Raw genomic sequence first — 20,641 nt, forward strand, 5'->3', positions numbered from 1 at the left:
CGTACTAGTTAGGAAACCTCTCAATTTAATTCTGGCCTCATCATCTCTGTGGGGCGAGGATATTAAGATCTGTGGGACTGCTATCATCATGAAGTTCACAATGATGGTGAACTTGTTAGCAGGGTCCTAGTGAATAGAGTAAGAGCTTATTCAGGGTTTCTGTTATTGAATGGATTTCTGACTTTAAGCTTAGAATAAGGCGTGGGAGGTTTAAGAATTCACTCACAACTCATTTAGCATATGAGTTTCTCCAGCCCTCACGCTTGTGATACCCAAAATCCATTTTATTAACACTCTAAGTTTTTTGCTCGGCGCCCTGACAATTGCATAGACAGTGAATGTTAGAGCGTGGCTGTGGGGTTGGAAGCCAGCCTGTGTGATTTGGGCTCTCAGAGGCTCCCCCAGTGCCAGGTGTCACCGAAAAAGTACACCTGCCTGATCGTGGTCTTGAAGAATAAGGATGGCGCACTTTGAAACAATTATAATGAAGTGAACATTTTCCAAGGCAACCGTGGTACTAGTCTCTGAGATTCCTGTTTTTGATACTCTCCATTCATCTTTGTTTTAATCTCTGGTTCAGTGTAACTCATTCACCGAGACATCGTCCAGGTGTGTGCTAAGCACCTCCTGTGTACAGGCCCCGGCCCCACCCTGGGGCTTGCTTCCCGGGTCCCCACCCTCCAGGTGATGGTTTGTCTACGCAGGGCAACACCATGTGAACTCAGCATTTGTAGCTCTATCTGTTGTCTTTTTTTTGGTAAACAGACGCCACGAAGCTGAGTGTTTCTCCCAAGAATCCCCGAGTCCCCAGATCACACGTCCTTGAGCTTCACTGTGAGAGCAGCTCTGACTCCCGTCTGAAGCCCAGTTTGAAACTGTCCTGGGGTAAAGATGGAGAGGCCTTTGAGGTGAATGGCACTGAAGATGGAAGGTAGGTAACACGTGGTTTGTGGTCACGGTGTCTGCTTGGACCTAACGCCGTGCAGCTCCAAAAGTTCTGAAAGCATTAGTGCTGAGTTTCAAGGCACATGTGTATCATCTGCTGCTCCTGCTGACTTTCCAGGTGCCTGTGTCATCTGTCTGCACATGGAGCAGAGGCCACCCCGGTGACCGAGGCAGGCTTACTGCGTGGGCTCGGGCACCTGGAAAGCTGTTGGGAAGGCTGGGGAGTTGGGCCTCAAGGGGCTGCTCAGGCATCACGCGGCCCTGCAGCTTCTGTTCGAGTGTCTGGAAACTGCTTCTGTCTTGACAGCTACCTCACACGTGGCCAGCCCTGCTCCGGCCACTCATGCTGCCCAGAGACAGTGCTGTCTGCTTCTCTTCCATTGCCCAGCCCCACAGGAGTCTGCCTCACAGGCTGGACCTAAGCCATGCCTGGAATTCCTCCTTCTGCAAAGTCCTGGCAAGCATGGTCATCCCTTGGTATCTGAGGGGAATGGGTTGAGGATCCCCTGCAGACACCAGAATCCTTGGGTGTTTCAGTCCCTTAGATACAGTGGTGTGGTGTCCGCACTGAGCCTGCACCGTCATTCTGTGTATGCCAGGATTGTACGGGATACCTGACACATAAGTGCTTTGTAAGTGGCTCTTACACTGTTCAGGGTGATGGCAGAACATCTGCATGTTTTCAGTACGTTCACTGCTTTTAGTTTTTGAGCGTTTATAGTCTGGCATTGCCTGATTCCCCGTATATCGATGTGGCATCTCTCTTGACCTCTGTGGAGAAACTAGACCACACGTAGAGAATAAAGGATGGGTGGGAGCAGTTGCAGAACTCCACTGGGCGGTTCTGTGGATATCAGGAGGGAAAGAATGGCTGTTCACTTCTGCACCACTGCCAAGCAAGGGTTAAAAATGGGCCATCTGGGGTTGCAGCCAAATCTCCCTGCACTTGGGTTCTGTTGCTCATTTCTATGAAACCTCTGATGACCTTTGGGTGAGAACTGGCTGCTGTGCCATAGTCCAGAGCATGGCCCCTGATGTAGCGCTCATCAGGTGGAGCACTCAGGCACGCAGCTCAGCATCTGTGCCTCAGTGACCTCCTGAAGTGGAGTTCGATGATGCAGATTCAGAAGATGACTTCTACACACGTAGAAGGACCTGTTGATTTGCACTGTGCACCTCCTCAGGGGGTGGTGCTCATTGTTGCCGCCTGCGTGGCTCTGTGGCATCTGTGTACGTATTTGTGTGCATGGATGTGTGTGCATGTGCATATGTGTGTGCAGTACGTGCACTGCAAGTGTGTGTGCACATGTCTATTGGGGGTATACGGATGTGTGTATTCATGGCATATGTGCATGTGTGTATGTATGGGATGCACATGCACATATTTTCATGTTCAGGTGTGTGGGGTGCATTGTACATGTGTATGCATGGGCAATGTGTATGTTCATGCTTGCATGTATGGGATATTTGCAGGTGCACATATGCAAGAATATGTGCATGCGTGTGTATGGGGCATGTGTATGCATGGGGTGTGTGCATGTGTGTGCACTTCCTCTGTCACTCCTCCCTCCCTGTATGTGCAGTTGTGATAGAAACAGATGAGTTAGAATCCTAAGGGCTACTATGCAGTAGAATCTTCAACTTCAGATTCTGTCTCAGCTGATCTGTCAACTGCTCACATCTACCCACATTTTCCCTCTTGTTTTCAGTTTTTCTGGGGTCTTTCCTGTGACTTCTGGGCTACCAGTGGGAAGAGGAGGGACCCAGGTCTTGTCCTGCACATGCATATTAAGCCTCTAGCCCCAGGAACTGCAGCTTTTTTAATGGCCCTGTCTTAGCTTTTGTGGCTGCTGGGCTGACAAACAAACTTGCAACAGATTGGACTGAATGAATGACAGACATATTCTTTTGCCTTTCCTTGAGCAAGTGGAGGGAATGAGGGACAGACACCCTTGCTCAGAAGGGACTCAGGAGTGGGGAGAGTCAGGAGGGACTGTGGCTGGGTCCTTATGGCTACCAGGGACAGGCGTGAAGATGTGGCAGGGTTCATACCGCAGGTGTCTGCTGGGCTACCAGGAGCAGCAGCCCTGCTTCCTCCTCATCACTAGGCCAAGATCAGAGTCTTTTGTGCAGGAAGAAGTTACATCTAGAGAGCAGCGAGATGGGAGGTCCCCCTGCTCTCTCTTCCGGCCCCTGTCAAGTGCAGGTGTGGTGAGAGCCACTCTGGCCATTTACCCCTTCGTGCCTCTGCCTAGGTTGGTGCTTCCCTGGGAGGCCATTCATGACTCCAGGCAAAGTGAGCACTGGGAGATACTGCAGGGGGGGGGGGGGGTCATGCGTCAGAGGACAAAGGAGGCAGGGCAAGGCTGGGAACATCCGGTGGGGGCTTCTGTCCATGGCTTCAGCAGGGGAACAGGACAAGGGCACGGGGTCCAGAGGTTGTGGGGAAACCCTAGCAGAGGGTCAGGAACTGAGACACTTTGTCCAAGCAGAGAGGCAGGAGGAATGGGGTCTGGGGATGTCACAGCATCTGCTGTGAGGAGCGTGATTAGCAACAGGCCAGAAATGAAGGAATGAATTTGATTACTGTGATTAGTCACGGCCTCTGAGCACGGGCTGTCCTGCCAGCTCCTCTGTGCTTTACCTGGCTGACTTGTCTCACGCCCGTTTCCAGTGGGGTACATCGAGGGCCTGAGTGGTTCACGGTCACATGAATAAGGATCCATGGACTGAACCTGCAGCCCAGATCTCCAAGAAGAACAGCTTCGTGATCCTGCCCCAGGACGTGGCCATTCCACAGAGGGAGTGGGGCCGGACAGTGGGGAGCTGGCATGCAGAAGGTGGCAGGCTGGTGGTGCCGACAAAGGTGTGCAAGGGTCAGGGTCGGTTGGTTGGGTTTCTCAGGTGAGGGGATTAAGCAAGGACAGGAGGAAAAGATCAGGAGGCTCCCAGCTCAAGATTCTGCAGGTAGAATGCCCTTGACTATGAAGGAAGCGTTGCACAGGAGAGAAGTGCGGTTGCTGTCTCAGGCACCGAGGGCACGTCCGTGCCAACGCCGGAATTCCTTCAGTGCCGTGTACCCCCTGGAAGTGTTCTGGTTTAGAACTCAACTCAGTCTGAGCCTGCGTCTGGAATAGTTCAGCCTCCCCACCTTCACCATAGCCCCTAAAATTCAAGGTCACTTGCACATGTGAGGCACATGAGGTGCACTTGAGAGACTGACAAGGGCCTCAAGCAAGAGAGGGTCATCACAGAGATGCCCCTCACACTTTTTGCCCACATCTTGGTGATATTCCAGCTCCTGGGAGTAGCTTTTTGCCAAGCAGGTTGTAGCCCTTCACCTAGGCAGTCAACCTGTGCAGAAGCTGCCAGTGAGTGTAAAATAGCTGAGTCTGTGCCAAGGGGGCATCAGGCAACAGGAACTGAGAGATTCGTGTTCTGAATTGATGCAGTTCTTGATTAGCAAAACCGGGTTGAATCACCTGGCACACTGTTCACTCGTTGGTGTAGAAATGAGAGACTGTCCATGGTGAGAAGGCAGAATGTGTCAGTTTTTACTACAGTGTGAAGTAGTTTTCCATAATTTCAACTTCTCAGCAGTTTATGAATTTTACGTTGAAAATCTCAATTATGCAACATTCTGCCACCCTCTCCTCAAGGATGGCATTATTTAAACTACTTGAACTAAATCGCCACTGTTATGAATAAATTTTAAATTTAATGGAGTTTAAAAATCTCGAGTAGGTATTTTGATAATATATAGGTATAGAGCAAAGGCTGCAATTTATAAAGAAGCAATTTTCATGTGGTCAACTTGATTATGAATTGGCAAAAGCAGAACAAATAACAAAAAGGAAATTTAAATGCTTTGCGCAAACAAGCACTAGACCACTGTGTGCTGTTGAGATAAATCACATCAGACCTTAACATGCATTCTGCTCGGGAGTTGTGGGGTGAAGAAAAGTGAAACTTGTCAGAAGTACGTATTAGAGGCCCCCTTCTCAGATGTTCCGGTTCCATGGAGATGGGGTTAGATATGGGGTCTGCCCTGGTGGGAAGGCCCAGGAGGGAACCTCCAACACCCCGGGAATCACTCAGAGCCACTCAGGTGCTGCAGGCCTTGGTGTCCTCACGTGCCCTCCAGGCTGCACATACGCTGTCCATCACTGTCCATGCACCCTGACTTCATAAGGTTAGAGAAGGCGATCCAGGTCATGGCTGTGTAGACTTTTACATATGCTTGGAAGATGGCTTTTTCTCCAGTTGTCTCCTGGGCATCCCATAATACAGTGTGTCACTTAGGTATCCCCTGATACAGTATACATTAATGTGGAGTTGTTTTTCAGTCTTTTTTGAATTGTTTCCAGGAGAATGTACAGTGTTGGAAGGATTTTGTTTCTCCTTCTCCTCTTGTTTTCATCCTCAGTGTAGATTTTTTTTTCTGGTAGGATCACTATTGATGGAGCTAATCTGACCATATCTAATGTCACATCCGAGGACCAAGGGGTTTACTCCTGCTTTGCCCAGACTGCTCTAGACAACGCTGCTGATGCGACTCGAGTCACTGTCTTGGGTGAGTGCACAGGTGATCTCTGTTCAGTGCTGACTAAATCCTGCTGTTCCCAGGCAGTGAAGCCAGTGTTGGTCTGAGCCCCTGCACATAAATTATTGCTTTGAATTTTTTGTTTGATAAGTAGCCCCACTTTCACATAGTTTCTCTTGTTCTCACATACACGAATCAACGCTTCCTTCTTTTCCCAATGTGTCTGGATGCAGGATTTGGACAGACAGCTAGTGACCTGCATTTTCCTTGCCTGTGTCTTTTGTTATTAATCAGATGTTCCAGATCCACCAGAAAACCTTCAGTTGTCTGACAGACAGAACAGGAGTGTCCAGCTGACGTGGGAAGCGGGAGACAACCACAACAGCAATATTAGCGGTAGGAAGACTTGGTGTAATTACTACCCTTGTCCCACAGAGTAAACATCAATATAGAAGCAGTTTCTATACCAAGTGCGATGGATGATGTGTCTCAGGGCATCTTTTTAAACTTTTGATCCTGTGTAAATCCTAGTATAACCCAAGTACCTGGGCTCATTCTAATGCTCTGTCCTTGCTCCTCTGCCAGAGTTCATTGTAGAGTTTGAAGGAAACAAAGAGGAACCCGGACGCTGGGAGGAGCTGGCCAGAGTCCCAGGAAAGGACACGACAGTCTTGTTAGCTCTGGCTCCGTATGTGAGATACCAGTTCCGGGTCATAGCTGTGAATGAAGTGGGGAGAAGCCAGCCCAGCCAGCCCTCGGACCATCATGAGACCCCACCCGCAGGTATGCAGCTGCTCATGTCAAGATTCTGACAAAATGTTTTAGTTTGGCCCCATCTTTGAACATGTTAGGAAAAAAAAGGTTGGCAGAATAGTGTAGGGTTTATTATTTTTATTGATTTGCTTGCAAGACAGAGAGGGTGACAGGGTTCTCCTGTTTGTTGGTTTATTCCCAAATGCCTGTGGCAACCGGAGGTCGCACTGGCCCCAGTTACTTGAGCCATCATCTGCTGCCTGCAGAGTCTGCCTTAGAAGGAAGCTGCAGACAGGAGCTAGAGCCAGGAATGGAACCGGGGACACTATTGGACAATGTGGGCATCCTAACCATTAGTGCAAGTCCCTGTTCCACGTGCTGGATTTTAGCTTTTTCCAAATAGCTTGAACAGATCTGTAAACTAACAGCTCACAAGATATTCAGAGTACATCTGTCTCATAAGTGTTACGCAAACACTTGACAGAGAACAGGAAGTTGGGATGGTGGGAAACATCTCTCTGAATTTTGTGGTAGTCAAATATCATGTCTAGACCGGTGCCGTGGCTCACTTGGCTAATCCTGTGCCTGCGGCGTCAGTATCCCAGGTTCCAGTCCTGGTTGGGGCGCCGGATTCTGTCCCGGTTGCTCCTCTTCCTGTCCTGCTCTCTGCTGTGGCCCGGGAGTACAGTGGAGGATGGCCCAAGTGCTTGGGCCCTGCACCCACATGGGAGACCGGGAGGAGGCACCTGGCTCCTGGCTTCGGATCAGCTCAGTGCACCGGCCGTAGCGGCCATTTGGGGGTGAACCAACAGAAGGAAGACCTTTCTCTGTCTGTCTGTCTCTCTCTCTCTCTTACTATCCACTTTGCCTGTCCAAAAAAAAAAAATCATCATGTCTAAGTCAGAAATCATAAAGTGTAAGTTCTGAATAAAGGTTCACAAGAAGGGCCTCAACTTTATTTTTTTAAAGCTTTATTTACTTATATGAAAGGCAGAATTGGAGAGGAAAAAAAAGAGAGAGAGAGAGAGAGAGACACCCTCCATCTGCTGGTTCACTTCCCGAGTGGCTGCAGTGGCTGGAGCTTAGCCAGGCTGAAGCCAGGAGCCTGGAATTTCATCTGGGTCTCCTAGGTGGGTGCAGGGGACCAAGTACTGCGCCATCCTCTGCTGCTTTCCCAGGCACATTGACAGGAACCTGGATCACAAGTGAAGTAGCCAGGACTCATACTGGCACTCATATGGGATGCCTGTGTCACAGGCAACTTCATAACTCGGTGTTCTACAGTGCTGGCCTCAAAGGCTCAACTTTCTAAAGTAGAATTTTTGACTCATTGCAAGCACTTTGTTAAGTTTTTGGTGAATCTAACATTGTCAGCTTTTATGCATTTTGATTTTTTTGGATCTGAATATTTATCTTAAATGTCAAGTTTTTTTCATTGATCTCAGGAGTGATTGTGCCCAAATTTGTGTTAACTGGCACTAGACATTGATGTGGCCATACTTTGGTGTGTAATAAATATGAGATAAATATCCCAGGGTATAATTTCCATTTTGGACTGAGAAACAGCACTTATGGCAATAACTGCATCAGGTGTTGGTGTGATTTTAGTGTCCATGGAAGTTAGCGCCAAGCCTCACGCTCAGCTCCTCCTTACAAACGGACCTGTCTGAGTACCTTTCGTGGGGACATCCATAACGCTGTCCTCCAGTTGATGTCCCTGAAGCTTGGGTGTCAGTACTGATATGTTCCACTTTATTTCACTTATTCTCCTAGTGGCAAATGTTTACTACATACCTTTATAAAAATATTTCTAATAGGAAAATTAATAAAGGTTTAAAATTGAGACACATTTTAAAGTAGTAGGGTTTGAATTTTTAAAGAGCAGGTTTAAATTTGTTACACAAGTACATAGTAAATGATTTGCTAACCATTAGATAATTATATTACACTCAAAGAATTGTATTACTCTGGGAACACTGTTTTACTTCTTGAAGTAACATGTGTATTTAAAAAGCTGCCTTAAATCTGTTTGGGAACTAAACCAGATAGAAATTAAGAAATGCAATTAATTTTTTTAGCCTCTCAGTTTTTTTTGGGGGGATATAATATAACCTCCCTATTGAATTTGCTTTTAATGTTGTTAACTTTTCAGCTCCAGACAAGAATCCTCAAAACATAAGAGTCCATGCCTCTCAACCCAAGGAAATGATCATAAAATGGGAGGTGTGTATCCCTTCTCACGTTATGCATTTCTTTGTGCCGGTTTCCTTTCCTTTATGTCTGCATGCTAAGTACAGTGATACAGCAGTATTTTCTTTAATAACAAGGAGGCAGTGCTTGTGAGTCCTTTGAATTTGTGGTGTATCAGTGTATATCTTGACGACCTCTGGTTGAGTTGGAGTCCGTTATTCAATGTTTCAGATTCCTGGTATTTCTGTTAAAGGTACTAGATGCTCTCACATTCAGAATGACTGAACGCCCTCACTCAGTGTAGTATGTGGTCTGTGAAGTCTGATGCAAGGATGACTCCAGAACAGCAGTCAGTACTTACTGCCCTGGAGGCCTGGGTGGACTCAGGTGTCATCCTGAGCACGCACCTCCAGGTCTTCGTCTAAAGCAGGTGTGACGCTGTGCCTTGCTGTAGGCGAGTGTGATGCTGGCTGGCTAGCATCTTGTGCCTTCTTCTAGGTTGCGTGTGATGTCCTGTGGTGGGCGTCTTGCACCTTGTTGTGGATCAGAGGTGACATTAGGTGTTGTGCATCTTGACAAGGCAGGGCGTCAACTATTGTCTTTGGACTCCAAATTCTACTTTTTCCTATGCTCATCCTTGTTAAATGATTTTATTCTAAATTTTTTCTAAAATTTATATATTCTCAGATAATGTCAGTTATTCTGGTGTCATTTCCAAGATTGTTTTGTTAGAGTGGAGGACCTTGTTTTTCCTCTGCTACTTGGTCACGGCCAGTAGCAGCTCCACTAACCTATTGAAAGCATGCCTCCATGCACCCGTTTGGATTCACAGTAGGCCTCTGACCTTGAATCTGCTGAATTTTGTGTAAGTGTTGTCACTTTTACACCTACTGAATATAGCTGATGTATATCCACACTTCATGCCAGGAATGATTTTTGGAAGAATTTTTAAAGTGTATTAACTTTGGTGTGCTTTGTTCCTTCATATACTTGTTGTTTTTATATGCATTTACTTAATCACATGGCCCATACCTACAAATTATTTAGTTGAGTTTTTATATCAATAATAAGCCTTATTTCCATTTCAGTGTATAAAAATTTAAAAGAATGGGCCAGCTCCGCGGCTCACTTGACTAATCCTCCACCTGAGGCGCTGGCACCTCGGGTTCTAGTCCTGATCGGGGCGCTGGATTCTGTCCCGGTTGCTCCTCTTCCAGTCCAGCTCTCTGCTGTGGCCCGGGAGTGCAGTGGAGGATGGCCCACATGCATGGGAGACCAGGAGGAAGCACCTGGCTCCTGGCTTCAGATCGGTGCAGTGCGCTGACTGCAGTGTGCTGGTTGTAGTGGCTATTTGGGGGTGAACCAATGGAAGGAAGACCTTTCTATCTCTCTCTCTCTCACTGTCTAACTCTGCCTGTCAAAAAAAATTTGAAAAAACGAATACCTAGACATTAAATATATCCAAGAATATTATATTTCCTAGTGGCATAAATAGCTACTACTGCATTGTCTTGATGATTACCTGTTGTGTAGACTGTATCATTCTTTCATTCTTTTAGATGGTGTCTGTCTTATCTTCCTTTAGTTCTACAGAGATTTCTGTAGGTAGATAACGTCACTGGTTAGAGGACAGTGACATCTGAGGGGTCTTGATAAGTTCAAAGAAAATGCATATAAAACTAGGCACAGATTTTGATTTTTTTTCACCAGAATAAACCTGTCTTTTAATTCCGTTACTCACAACCTTTTTCCTCTCATGTGGACTGCAGGTCATATCTCATATCTGCAGGTTGGTTCCTCAGAGAGGCGCATCTGCTCCACTGGCACCAGCTGTCAGGGATTTGGAACAGGACCGGCAATTACTTTCAAACACATGCTTCATGCCACTTTGAAGTGTCAGTGAGCAAAGAGCCACCGGCATGGTGTGGGGAGTTTAGGGACATTCTTTCATGGAGTATTGTTCTGTGTGGCTCATACTGTAGGAAGGAGTCAGATGCCCCGAGTTTCCTGAGTGGATGAACAGATACTGTGGGTAAATGAGCAGACCGCTCTGCAGACTGGCTCACAAAGTAGTGCCTGTCTGCTGAGTTGACACTGGACAAAAAATGGTGACGCGAGGAAACTCTAGGGAGAGACTAGGTGTCTCCAGCTTTTGTCTGCTTGATTGTTGTAGCATTAAGCAAAATCTAACACATTAAATTCTAACTTAATAACAGAGTTGGTCTTTTCAGCTACCATTGTCTTCTGCAAATCACTTTTTATGTGTTAAGTTATGGTTATGTGTGCCCACATCTCTGGATGCTGAAGCCCGACCAGGGTCTGTTTCTTTTTCTTTTTTTAAAGATTTATTTATTTATTTGAAAGTCAGAGTTACACAGAGAGAGAAGGAGAGGCAGAGAGAGCGAGCGAGAGAGAGAGAGTTTCTTCCATCCATGGGTTCATTCCCCAGTTGGCTGCAATGGCCGGAACTGCACCAATCCAAAGCCAAGAGCCAGGAGCCTCCTCCGGGTCTCCCATATGGGTGCAGGGGCCCAAGGACTTGGGCCATCTTCCACTGCTTTCCCAGGCCATAGCAGAGAGCTGGATCAGAAGTGAAGCAGCCGGGACTTGAACTGGCACTCATACGGGATGCTGGCACTGCAGGTGGCGCCTTACCTGCTACACCACAGCGTCGGCCCCAGGGTCTGTTTCTTAAAGCAGGGTCAGCTGCAGCCCAGCTGGCCACATATATCAGGATACTTCTGCATGGTAGTTCCTGGTGTTCTTAAGCTTAAGTGCATTTATATGAATTTATAACTTCTCTTAATAAACTAACAAGTTTCTGATTTCAAAGACATAAAAAAAAAAAAAACCCTCAACAACTGAAAAAAGAAGAAAAAAATCTCGGACTCCACTAATGTTGGGAAGTAGCAACTTTTTGGATTGCTTGGTTTTGTGATCACAGACTAATGGACTCCCAAGGGACCCAGGTTGTATTATTGCTATTGGAAGGGCAAGGAAATCCAGGAAATCCACCTGTGTTAAAAAAATTGAAATGGAATTAAATGGAATACTATATATATGGTGACTGTAGGTGTGACAGTGTGTTGTCTTGAAAACTGTTTACAGAGCAGATTTCAAGTGTTGTTCCCACTTTAAAAACTCTGTGAGGAAATGCATATGCTGATTGTAGCAATGTCCATGTGCTTCTTCCAAAACAACATCAGTGTACACAATAACATATTTAATTTTACCTGTCAATTAAAATATAAACAAGTAAAAATGTTAAAAAAATGAAATGGAGTTAGGGCAGTGTGGCAATCTGTCCAGCTTCTAGATTGGCAGGCATAGCCTTCAGCGATCTCCTTGGAAATGTTAAAAGACATATTCTTTTCCTAGAAATTGTGCAGAAAAAGTCTTGCTAACCATGTCACAGGTGTCAGACCCTTTGAGGGGCCTGTGGACCCCAACCAGCAGTGTCTAGACCCCAGGCTGAGAACCTCACTGCTAGAGGCGCCTTCCCTCTGGCCACTCTCTCAGAGAGTGGGGGGCTCAAGGTCTTCCTGGCTGCTCTGCCCTTGCTCCTTCTTAGCTTCCCTCTTTGCAGGGCTCATTTGAGATTTCCTGAGCTTCTGTGGCCATTGTTCCAGGCCAAATCCCAGCTTTCTCTGGTTTCTTCAAGGATCCTGGCACTTTATTTTATAAGTTGCCGTAGACTTCCTTTTTTTTTTTTTTTTTGACAGGCAGAGTGGATAGTGAGAGAGAGATAGAGAGAAAGGTCTTCCTTCCTGCTGTTGGTTCACCCTCCAATGGAGTGCTCAAGCCCCCAGTGAATTTGTGTCCATGTCATATGAAGACCTTTTCCCATGAATGCAAGAGTAAAATGATGATTGTGGAAAATCTCAGGAAGGTTTTATTTTAATTTTTTAAAATTTTTACTGATCTTGGAACAGGCAAAGACTTAAAATTATTTTACTTCTATGTGCTGTACTTCACTGTATAGCTCTGCTACATATTTTAATAAATTAGACTAAGTCAAGAATCATTATAAATTCTGTAAAAACATTATATGTGGTGTTATCAAATTGCCTACATATACAAAGTTATTGTTTGTGTGTTTCATTTAAATGAATATTCCCATTTTTATGAAATTGAACAGATGGCTTAAATCACATTTATGTTTTTAAAATTAAAATATTACTTAATTAAGAATCAACATATAAAAAACCAGTTTCCTGTACTAGAAATTCCTCTGTCAGATGTTCTGGGATGGTGGAATGACACACAGCAGAATGGCCAAGGAACTCACGCAATGTAGAGAGGAGCTACCACGCCTTGCATATCCTCCAAAAATGCAGATTTACTTCTCTCTCTCTCTCTCTCTCTCTCTCTCTCTCTCTCTCTCTCCTGGGAGAAAGATGGGGAAGGATGGCATCAGGTGGAGAATTCCACCCGAAAAGCCACGGGTAGGGGTCCCACTCACTACCAAAGAGCTTGACTATGTACTTTTTCTTGCTGCCTGTTCTTTGGGAGGAGAAAGATGGAATATAGTGGAAAGCAGAAACAGAAAAATCCAGGCGTGTAAAGTGTGGACGTCCCGTCATGTGGTGAGTGCAAGGACTGATTTTTCAGCTTAAACTCACAGGATGATGAAAATGTTCACAACTGACTCTAAACGAAGGAGGAGATTTCCAGATCTTCCCAGAGTGTTTCCCAGGCCACTCGATGGTTTCTGAGTCAGTGTGTCTGTGATTATACCAACTGACTTTCAACTTCTCTTCTAGCCTTTGAAATCAATGGAGCAGAATGGGCCAGGATTGGAGTACAGAGTGACCTGGAAGCCACAGGGAGCCTCAGCCTCAGTGGAGTGGGAGGAAGAGACAGTCACCAACCACACGCTGCGAGTGATGACCTCCATGGTCTATGCGCCTTACGATGTGCAAGTGCAAGCCATCAACCAGCTTGGTTCTGGGCCAGAGCCTCAGGCCGTGACCCTCTACTCCGGGGAAGACTGTAAGTGACGCACCTGTTCTCAAGTCCATTGCTTCTGTGTCAGCGGATGTATCTGAGCAATTGCTTATGTGCAGAGAATGTACCAGTTGTGGGAGAGAAGAAGAAAGGGAACACAAGGTTCCACTCTAGGGTGCCCTGCAGGATAGCAGGTACAGAGCAAAGTTGGAAGTTTCAATTTTATTTGGTTTCCTAGCAAGGCCGTTTCTATATTGAATATCACATAAACCTGGCAACATCACTACACTCATTTAGACAGTGTAATCCTCACACCACCATTAATTCATTTGCCCTCACTTGTCCCGGATCTCTTGAGAGTACCTGCTGCCTGCCCCGGGGCTCACCTGTGTATCAGGAGCCTTCCCAGTGCAAATGAGACCTAGACTCCAGATTCATTTATGGCATTACACACACCGAATTCTGCATTACTGATGATCATTTCATTAAGTGTTCATAATAGAATAACTGTCACTAATTTTTTGAAAAAAGAAAAAGGTACTATGTTCACTGTCAGTTCCCATCGGGAGTTATTCTCATTGTTCTTCCTATATCCAAAGTATTATTTTGACTCAAGAATAGGTGGTCCAGAGTAAGAAATAGATTCCTTATCTGTCTGCTGTTCAAGTCCTTCTGCTCCCACATAAAGCCACAGAACACATGACCTGCGGACTGTGTGTCCTGACAGCTCTCTGCTGGATTTGCTCCCCTGCAGTGATCTCCCCTGTGGAATAGAGCAGGTGTAACAATTCCCACCCTGCAGGGTTATTCTAAGGGTTGTGTGAACCAGACCAGGTGAAGTTCTTAGAACAGTGCCTGACACATACCCTGTGCTCCTTCAATGCTGCTGTTACTGAGAGTTGAGTGATCAAATTCCAATATCATTTTATTTATATTTCTAGTGAAGATCACTTATTCCCAAAGGCAAGACGCTCACAGAATATTTTGCTGGCTGTTAGGTTGTTTTTGTTGGTATTTGCCCACATCTGCAGAGCCTTATCCCTCAGTGTGGTAAACATTGTCTTCCTGTAGAACCTGTTGGGCCGAGGAGTGACTGTGTAATGAGAAACTCTTGGTTTTGTTTGGAGTTCATAGGAGTGCATTTCCCAGATTGAACATTAAGAAAATCACCTTTAAATAAGTCCTAGTGATCAGAACTGGAGATCAATGATAGCTAATCAGTCGTACATCTCTGACAGATCCTGACATAGCCCCAGTGGTCCATGGGGTCGACGTTGTCAACAGCACATTGGTGAAAGTGACCTGGTCAACAATTCCCAAGGACAGAGTGCATGGACATCTGAAGGGATATCAGGTTTTATCTGACTTGTTCTTGTTGTTCTTGAGGATAAGAACTGATTTTGGTGGCCTAATGAGAGCCTGCCACCGAGGTTGTGTGTTAAAGGGATCACATTTCATTGCAGATAAGTTGGTGGAAAACAAGGAGTCTATTGGATGGGAGAGTGCATCCCAAAGAAGTGAAGACGCTAAGGTTTTCAGGACAGAGGAACCATGGGATGCTGCCTTCTCTGGATGCATTTAGTGAATTTCATTTGACCGTCTTAGCCTACAATTCCAAAGGGGCTGGCCCGGAAAGCGAGCCTTACATATTCCAGACACCAGAAGGAGGTGAGAGTGGCAGTGTGATGTGGTACCGCAGGGGTGCTGCCGAAGGCCATAGCAAACATTTCCTTTGGATGGTGGCTAATTAATATGCACTTCCAATGCGTTAGTGTCGCAGTTTCTTTAAAAACTTGTAATCTAACGGGACTTTTATTTCTTAGGAATTTACCGATGTATGAGTGTTTATTCTCGGACTTGTGTTTTCTAGTACCTGAGCAGCCAACTTTTCTCAAAGTCATCAAGGTTGATAAAGATACTGCGACTTTGTCCTGGGGACTGCCTAAGAAATTAAATGGAAACTTAACTGGCTATCTATTACAGTACCAAATAAGTAAGTGGAAAGTTGGATGGGGTGAGCCTGTTCATGTGTCATGGCTGGGATTTGGTTTGTGGTATCACTGATCCGGAGACCACCTAAGGCTGTGGTTGTCAGCTGGCGTATGTCCTCCTAGAACAGGGGTCTGAAAGCATACTTAGAGGCCACACCATCTACTGTGTTGTAAATAAATTCTACAGAATTACACTGTAGAATTTATTTACAACACAACTTGGCAGTGTCCACTGTTCATGTATTGCCAATAGTTGCTTTCTCCTTGGAGTGACAAAATCAAATTATCACCACAAAGGCTTTGCAATCTGCAGGATCTGCAGTGTTTACAAAATAATCCTGGACAGAAAGGTTTGCTGACCCCCGTTCTAGAAGAAAAACCATAGGCCAGTAGGTGCCAGGGGATGCGCTTACTGTTTGTAGCTGAGAGGCCTTGAGAGCTGAGAGCAGAGGCAGTAAGAGACGTTATGGAGTTGCAAGGTGCACGAGACCTCCAGTCTGTGCTGCCTCCACCTCCATTACCAACCGTAAATATGCTCGTGTCTGTAGAACACTCGGTTGGTGGCTTAGGCAGGTGATGTGGAGAGCTGAGAGTGACCTCTGCCCATGGGTTGCCGCGCCATTAGATTGAAAGCATTTAAAGGAAAACTGGGCCATTTTAAATATAGCACTGCCTACTGCTAAATCCTCAAATCCAAATATCATCTCAAAAGGAGATTGGGAGATTGAGATCATAGCAAACTTCAGTGGCAGCCCCACAGTGAAAATCTGAGACTTTCTGGGCTCCTGGTGGCCTCAGCTGAGTGGGTCGTGTGCTTGCAAAGACACAGGCAAAGTCCAAATCGGGTAGCCTCCAGCTTTTGTGATGCCTGCTGTATAGCAGGATTGGTACTAGGCACTGTCCCTGCGTTACATCAGTTAAGTTAGACGTCTCCGAGATAAGCATTGTTCCAACTGTATGGATAAGGAGATTGAGGGATGTAGGGTACACTTACCTGGGGTCGTGCAGCAAAACAAGTGTAAGAGAGGAAGGAAACCAAGTTAGTTTAGTTCTAGATGCTGAACAATTAGCCAGCCTCTAAATTGATTGCAATGTAAGATTTTATTTTAAAAACAAGTTCTTGGAATATAGAGAGAAGAAGCTAGAATATTGACAGTAAGAATGGTATGGTCCTGCTTGATAAGTGGTTTTAATACAGTGATATTTGATGAATTTTCTCTTTATGAACATTAAGTGACCAAGACTTTTTAGGTAGTTTATATTTTTTGTTGCTGTTACACGTTCCAAATAATTGCTGTTAGTATGGATCTTTTTAAAAGTTTTCTTTCATTAACTTTTTTTGTTTTTAACTGACAGAAAAATGTACATAGTTATGCAGTACCATGTGATATTTCAATACAGTCATACATTTTGTAATATCCATTCAGTGAGAACATATCCATCTCCTCATACTTAACATTTATTTTTGATGAAAGCATTCAATATCTTTTCTTCTAGTTTTTTAAAAAGGAAAATTATAATACATTGTCTTTATCTATAGTCATCTTGCTGTGTAGAACCCCAGAACTTCTTCCTCATACCTTACTATGGTTTAGTGCCCATTAGTTAACTTTTCCTCTACTTTGCCCAACATCTCGTAAACACATTCTAATCTGAACTCCTATACGATCGATTTTTTTTTTTACTCCACATGTGAGTGAGGTCATGCAGCACTTGTGATTCTGTGCTTGGCTTCTTTCTCTTAACACAGTGACCTTCAGTTCCATCCGTGCTGCTGCTACAGGTGACCAGATGTCCTCCTTTTGATGGCTAACTAGTGTTCCCTTGTGTTTGTGTACCTCATTTTCTCTGTCCACTCATCAGAGGATAGGCACTCAGGTTGTTTCCGTTTTGTGGCTGTTGTGAATAGTGCTGCAGTAAACGTGGGGATGCAGGTATCTCTTCCACAGTTGGATTTCATTTCCCTTGGATATATACCTAGTAGTAGGGTTATGGCATTGTATGGTAGATTTTTTTCATTTTTTGGGGAATCTTCCATGCTGTTTTCCACAATGGCTGTACAAACTGACATTCTCATCAGCATTGTCCCTTTTCCTCACATACTCACCAATGCTTTTTTTTAAATTTTTTTATTTTTATTTTTTAATTTTTGACAGCAGAGTGGACAGTGAGAGAGACAGAAAGATCTTCCTTTTCCGTTGGTTCACCCCACAATGGCTGCTGCGCTATGGCCGGCGGACCGTGTTGATCCGAAGCCAAGAGCCAGGTGCTTCCTCCTGGTCTCCCATGCGGGTGCAGGGCCCAAGGACTTGGGCCATCCTCCACTGCACTCCCGGGCCACAGCAGAGAGCTGGACTGGAAGAGGAGCAACCGGGACAGAATCCGGTGCCCCAGCCGGGACTAGAACCTGGGGTGCCGGCACCACAGGCGTAGGATTAGCCTAGTGAGCTGCGGTGCCAGCCCATGCTGTTTTAATTACTGTAATTTTGTAATATATTTTAAAGTGAAGTAGTATAATGCCCCCTTCTTTGTTCTTTTTGTCCCTGATTGCTTTGGCCTTTGGCTATTTAGGGTCTTTTGTGGTTCCCCTTAAATTTTAATAAATTTTTTCTATTTATGAAAAAGAAAGTAGCATTTTGGTAGGGATTGCATTGGATTTATATGTTGGTTTGGTAGCATGGACATTTTAACAGTTGTCACAATCCAGGAACATGGGGTGTCTTTCCATTTCTTTGTGTCCTCCTCAGATTCTTTCATTAAGGTTTTATTGTTTGCCTTGTTTAGATCTTTCACCTCTTTGGTTAAATTTATTGCCAGGTATTTTATATTTTTGTAGCCATTAGATTTTATTTCTTTGTCAAATAATTCGCTAGTAATGTCCAACAGTGCTATTGATTTTTGCATTTTGACTTTGTATTCTGCAGCTCTGTTGGATAGTTTATTCTGATAGTTTTTTTGGTGGAATTTTTGGGATTTTCTGCATACATGTCTGTCCTCTGCAGTCAGCAACAGATTAGCATCTCCCTTCCTTGTTTGAACGCCCTTTGTGTTCCTCTGGCCTAGTTGCTCTGGCTGGTACCTACAGTACTGTGTTCAACAGAATGGTGGAAATGGGCTTCCTGTGCTGTTCCAGATCTTTCAACTTGTCACCATTTCATAGGATGTTAATTGTTGGCTTGTTAAATATGGCCTTTGTTATGTTGAGGTGTGTTTCTTCTATACCAAATTTACTAGAGTTTTTGTCATGGAGGATTGTTGGATTTTATCAGATACATTTTTTGAGTCTTTTGAGGTGATCGTGTGACTTTGACCTTCACTCCGTTGTCGTGATACCTCATGGTTATTGACTTGCATACATTAAACCATTCTTGCATCTCTTGGATGAATCTAACTTGATCATTGTGAGTAATCTTTTCATTGTACTATTGGATTAAGTTTGCTGGTATTTTGTTGAGGATTTTTGCATTTGTGTTCAAGGATATTGTCTTGTAGCTTTGCTTTTCTTGTTGAGCCTTTGTCTGGCAACGCCAGCCTTATGGAGTGAGTCTGGAAGAAGCATCCTACTGAGCCACCATCTTCCTCTGCCTGTCTTTCTTGAGTTTTTACGTTGATCATAGTGGGTTTTCAGTGAATTTGTGTTTTACACTTGTGCCCTCAAATAGTCTAAAATCTTTGATGACTTGAATTTCTTCTTTCCAATGTTTGGATGCTTGTTTTGTTTGCTTGATTTTTTTCCTTAGTCTAAATGAATAGACTAAAACTGCATTTTTGTATCAACAATTAATATAATTTGTTTAGTTGTGTGCTATCATGGACTGAGTCCAGAAGATTGCTCTAGTCCTGGTCTTGCGTCGCACAGCTACATGATTGATATATAGGATATTTTTAACTCATGAAGTAACCTTGTTGTAAATCAAGGAGCATCACATATCAAACTTGAAAGCACAGGGGATACCAATATATCATTGCCCAAACTATTCCCCCAGAAGGAGATTGAAAGTGCTTAAGTCAATGGTATAATAAAAATAGAATAATGGGGTTAAAGACTCTTAATTGTATTCGGTGTGATGAAAGTGGTTGGCTCAAGTGTGGCACAGAGATCGACAAAGTGGTTTCTGGAGCCAGATGCCATGGATTGGATTCAAATCTCAGCTTGTCAACTCCTCTGGTCTGGGTGAGGTGCTTATTCTTTATACATCAGTTTTCCCATGTATGATAGGGCCTTAGTAATTGGGTCTACCTCCTAAGATTCATTGGGTTGATAGCTACGAATAATTAAGATAACTATTTGCATACCACAAGCTTCAGTAGGATCAAAAATAAACAACAGTGTAAATTGAGTTGTTAAGTACTATGGAATTTGAGTTGTGTTGGCCACGTTTGTCTCTATAGTAAATGGCACCTATGAAATTGGAGAATTAAATGATATCAACATCACAACTCCGTCAAAGCCCAGTTGGCGTCTCTCAAACCTCAACTCAACTACCAAATACAAATTCTACTTGAGGGCTTGTACATCCAAGGGCTGTGGAAAGCCTGCCACTGAGGAAAGCTCCACCCTGGGAGAAGGGAGTGAGTACCTGGGGATTCTGTGTGCTGTGCCCTGTAAAGCATTGCCTATGCCTGCAAATTGGTGATGATTGTGTTCTGAGTCTGTCTGGCCTTCTGTTGTCTGCTGGCATAGATGCAGAGCTTATTATTAGTGTTGTTCATAAAGTTATTATTGTTCATAAAGTTATTATTAGTGTTGTTCATAAAGTTCATATGACTCTATTTATGGATTTCTGAACAACAGCAACCAAATCATGTCTTAGTATATACAAGGTCAGGAACTATAATTCCACTCAATTAAAATAGAACGACATAAGTTCACAAAGTTATTTGCAGGGCCAGTAGAGGGATATTTTTCTTTTTAAAATGTTTCTATAGAGAACACATTTGCCTCTTGCCTTGGTGCGTGTGTTTGTATCACAGGTCTGCAGCATCTCACTTCCATGTCACTTTCCCTTGACCATCCGGTGGTTGATCCCAGATCACTGGCTTGAACACAGCCCACAAATCTATGGTTTCACTTGTAGTGTAATTTTCCTAATTAAATTACATGTTTCTGTTTTTTTCCTGCTGCATAACCATTTCCCTTCCCAAATTATTTTCCAATTATGATTTCAGCTATGTTATTAATAAGCTTTGAATTATAACAGCAGTGCATGAGCTTGGAGACAGAGGGTATAATGAGAATGGAGTGGGGTCACATGGAGTTGGAAGGGGGCCT

At 44.5% G+C, this 20,641-nt stretch overlaps 1 protein-coding gene across 10 annotated transcripts in view; it reads left to right on the top strand.

Annotated features, from left to right (window-relative positions):
* Positions 1–20,641, top strand: part of CHL1 (cell adhesion molecule L1 like) — a 168,366-nt gene that overhangs the window by 136,916 nt on the left and 10,809 nt on the right. For all 10 annotated transcript variants that reach the window (XM_062200056.1, XM_062200057.1, XM_062200055.1 and 7 more), the window contains 10 exons: positions 766–931; positions 5,394–5,518; positions 5,783–5,884; positions 6,074–6,271; positions 8,394–8,464; positions 13,195–13,423; positions 14,617–14,732; positions 14,842–15,046; positions 15,249–15,371; positions 19,762–19,941. In XM_062200056.1, coding sequence (XP_062056040.1) covers positions 766–931; positions 5,394–5,518; positions 5,783–5,884; positions 6,074–6,271; positions 8,394–8,464; positions 13,195–13,423; positions 14,617–14,732; positions 14,842–15,046; positions 15,249–15,371; positions 19,762–19,941 — 1,515 coding nt within the window. The remainder of the gene's footprint in view (positions 1–765; positions 932–5,393; positions 5,519–5,782; positions 5,885–6,073; positions 6,272–8,393; positions 8,465–13,194; positions 13,424–14,616; positions 14,733–14,841; positions 15,047–15,248; positions 15,372–19,761; positions 19,942–20,641) is intronic.

This window comes from Lepus europaeus, chromosome 9 (assembly GCF_033115175.1).
Source record: "Lepus europaeus isolate LE1 chromosome 9, mLepTim1.pri, whole genome shotgun sequence".
NCBI classification, from domain to species: domain Eukaryota; kingdom Metazoa; phylum Chordata; class Mammalia; order Lagomorpha; family Leporidae; genus Lepus; species Lepus europaeus.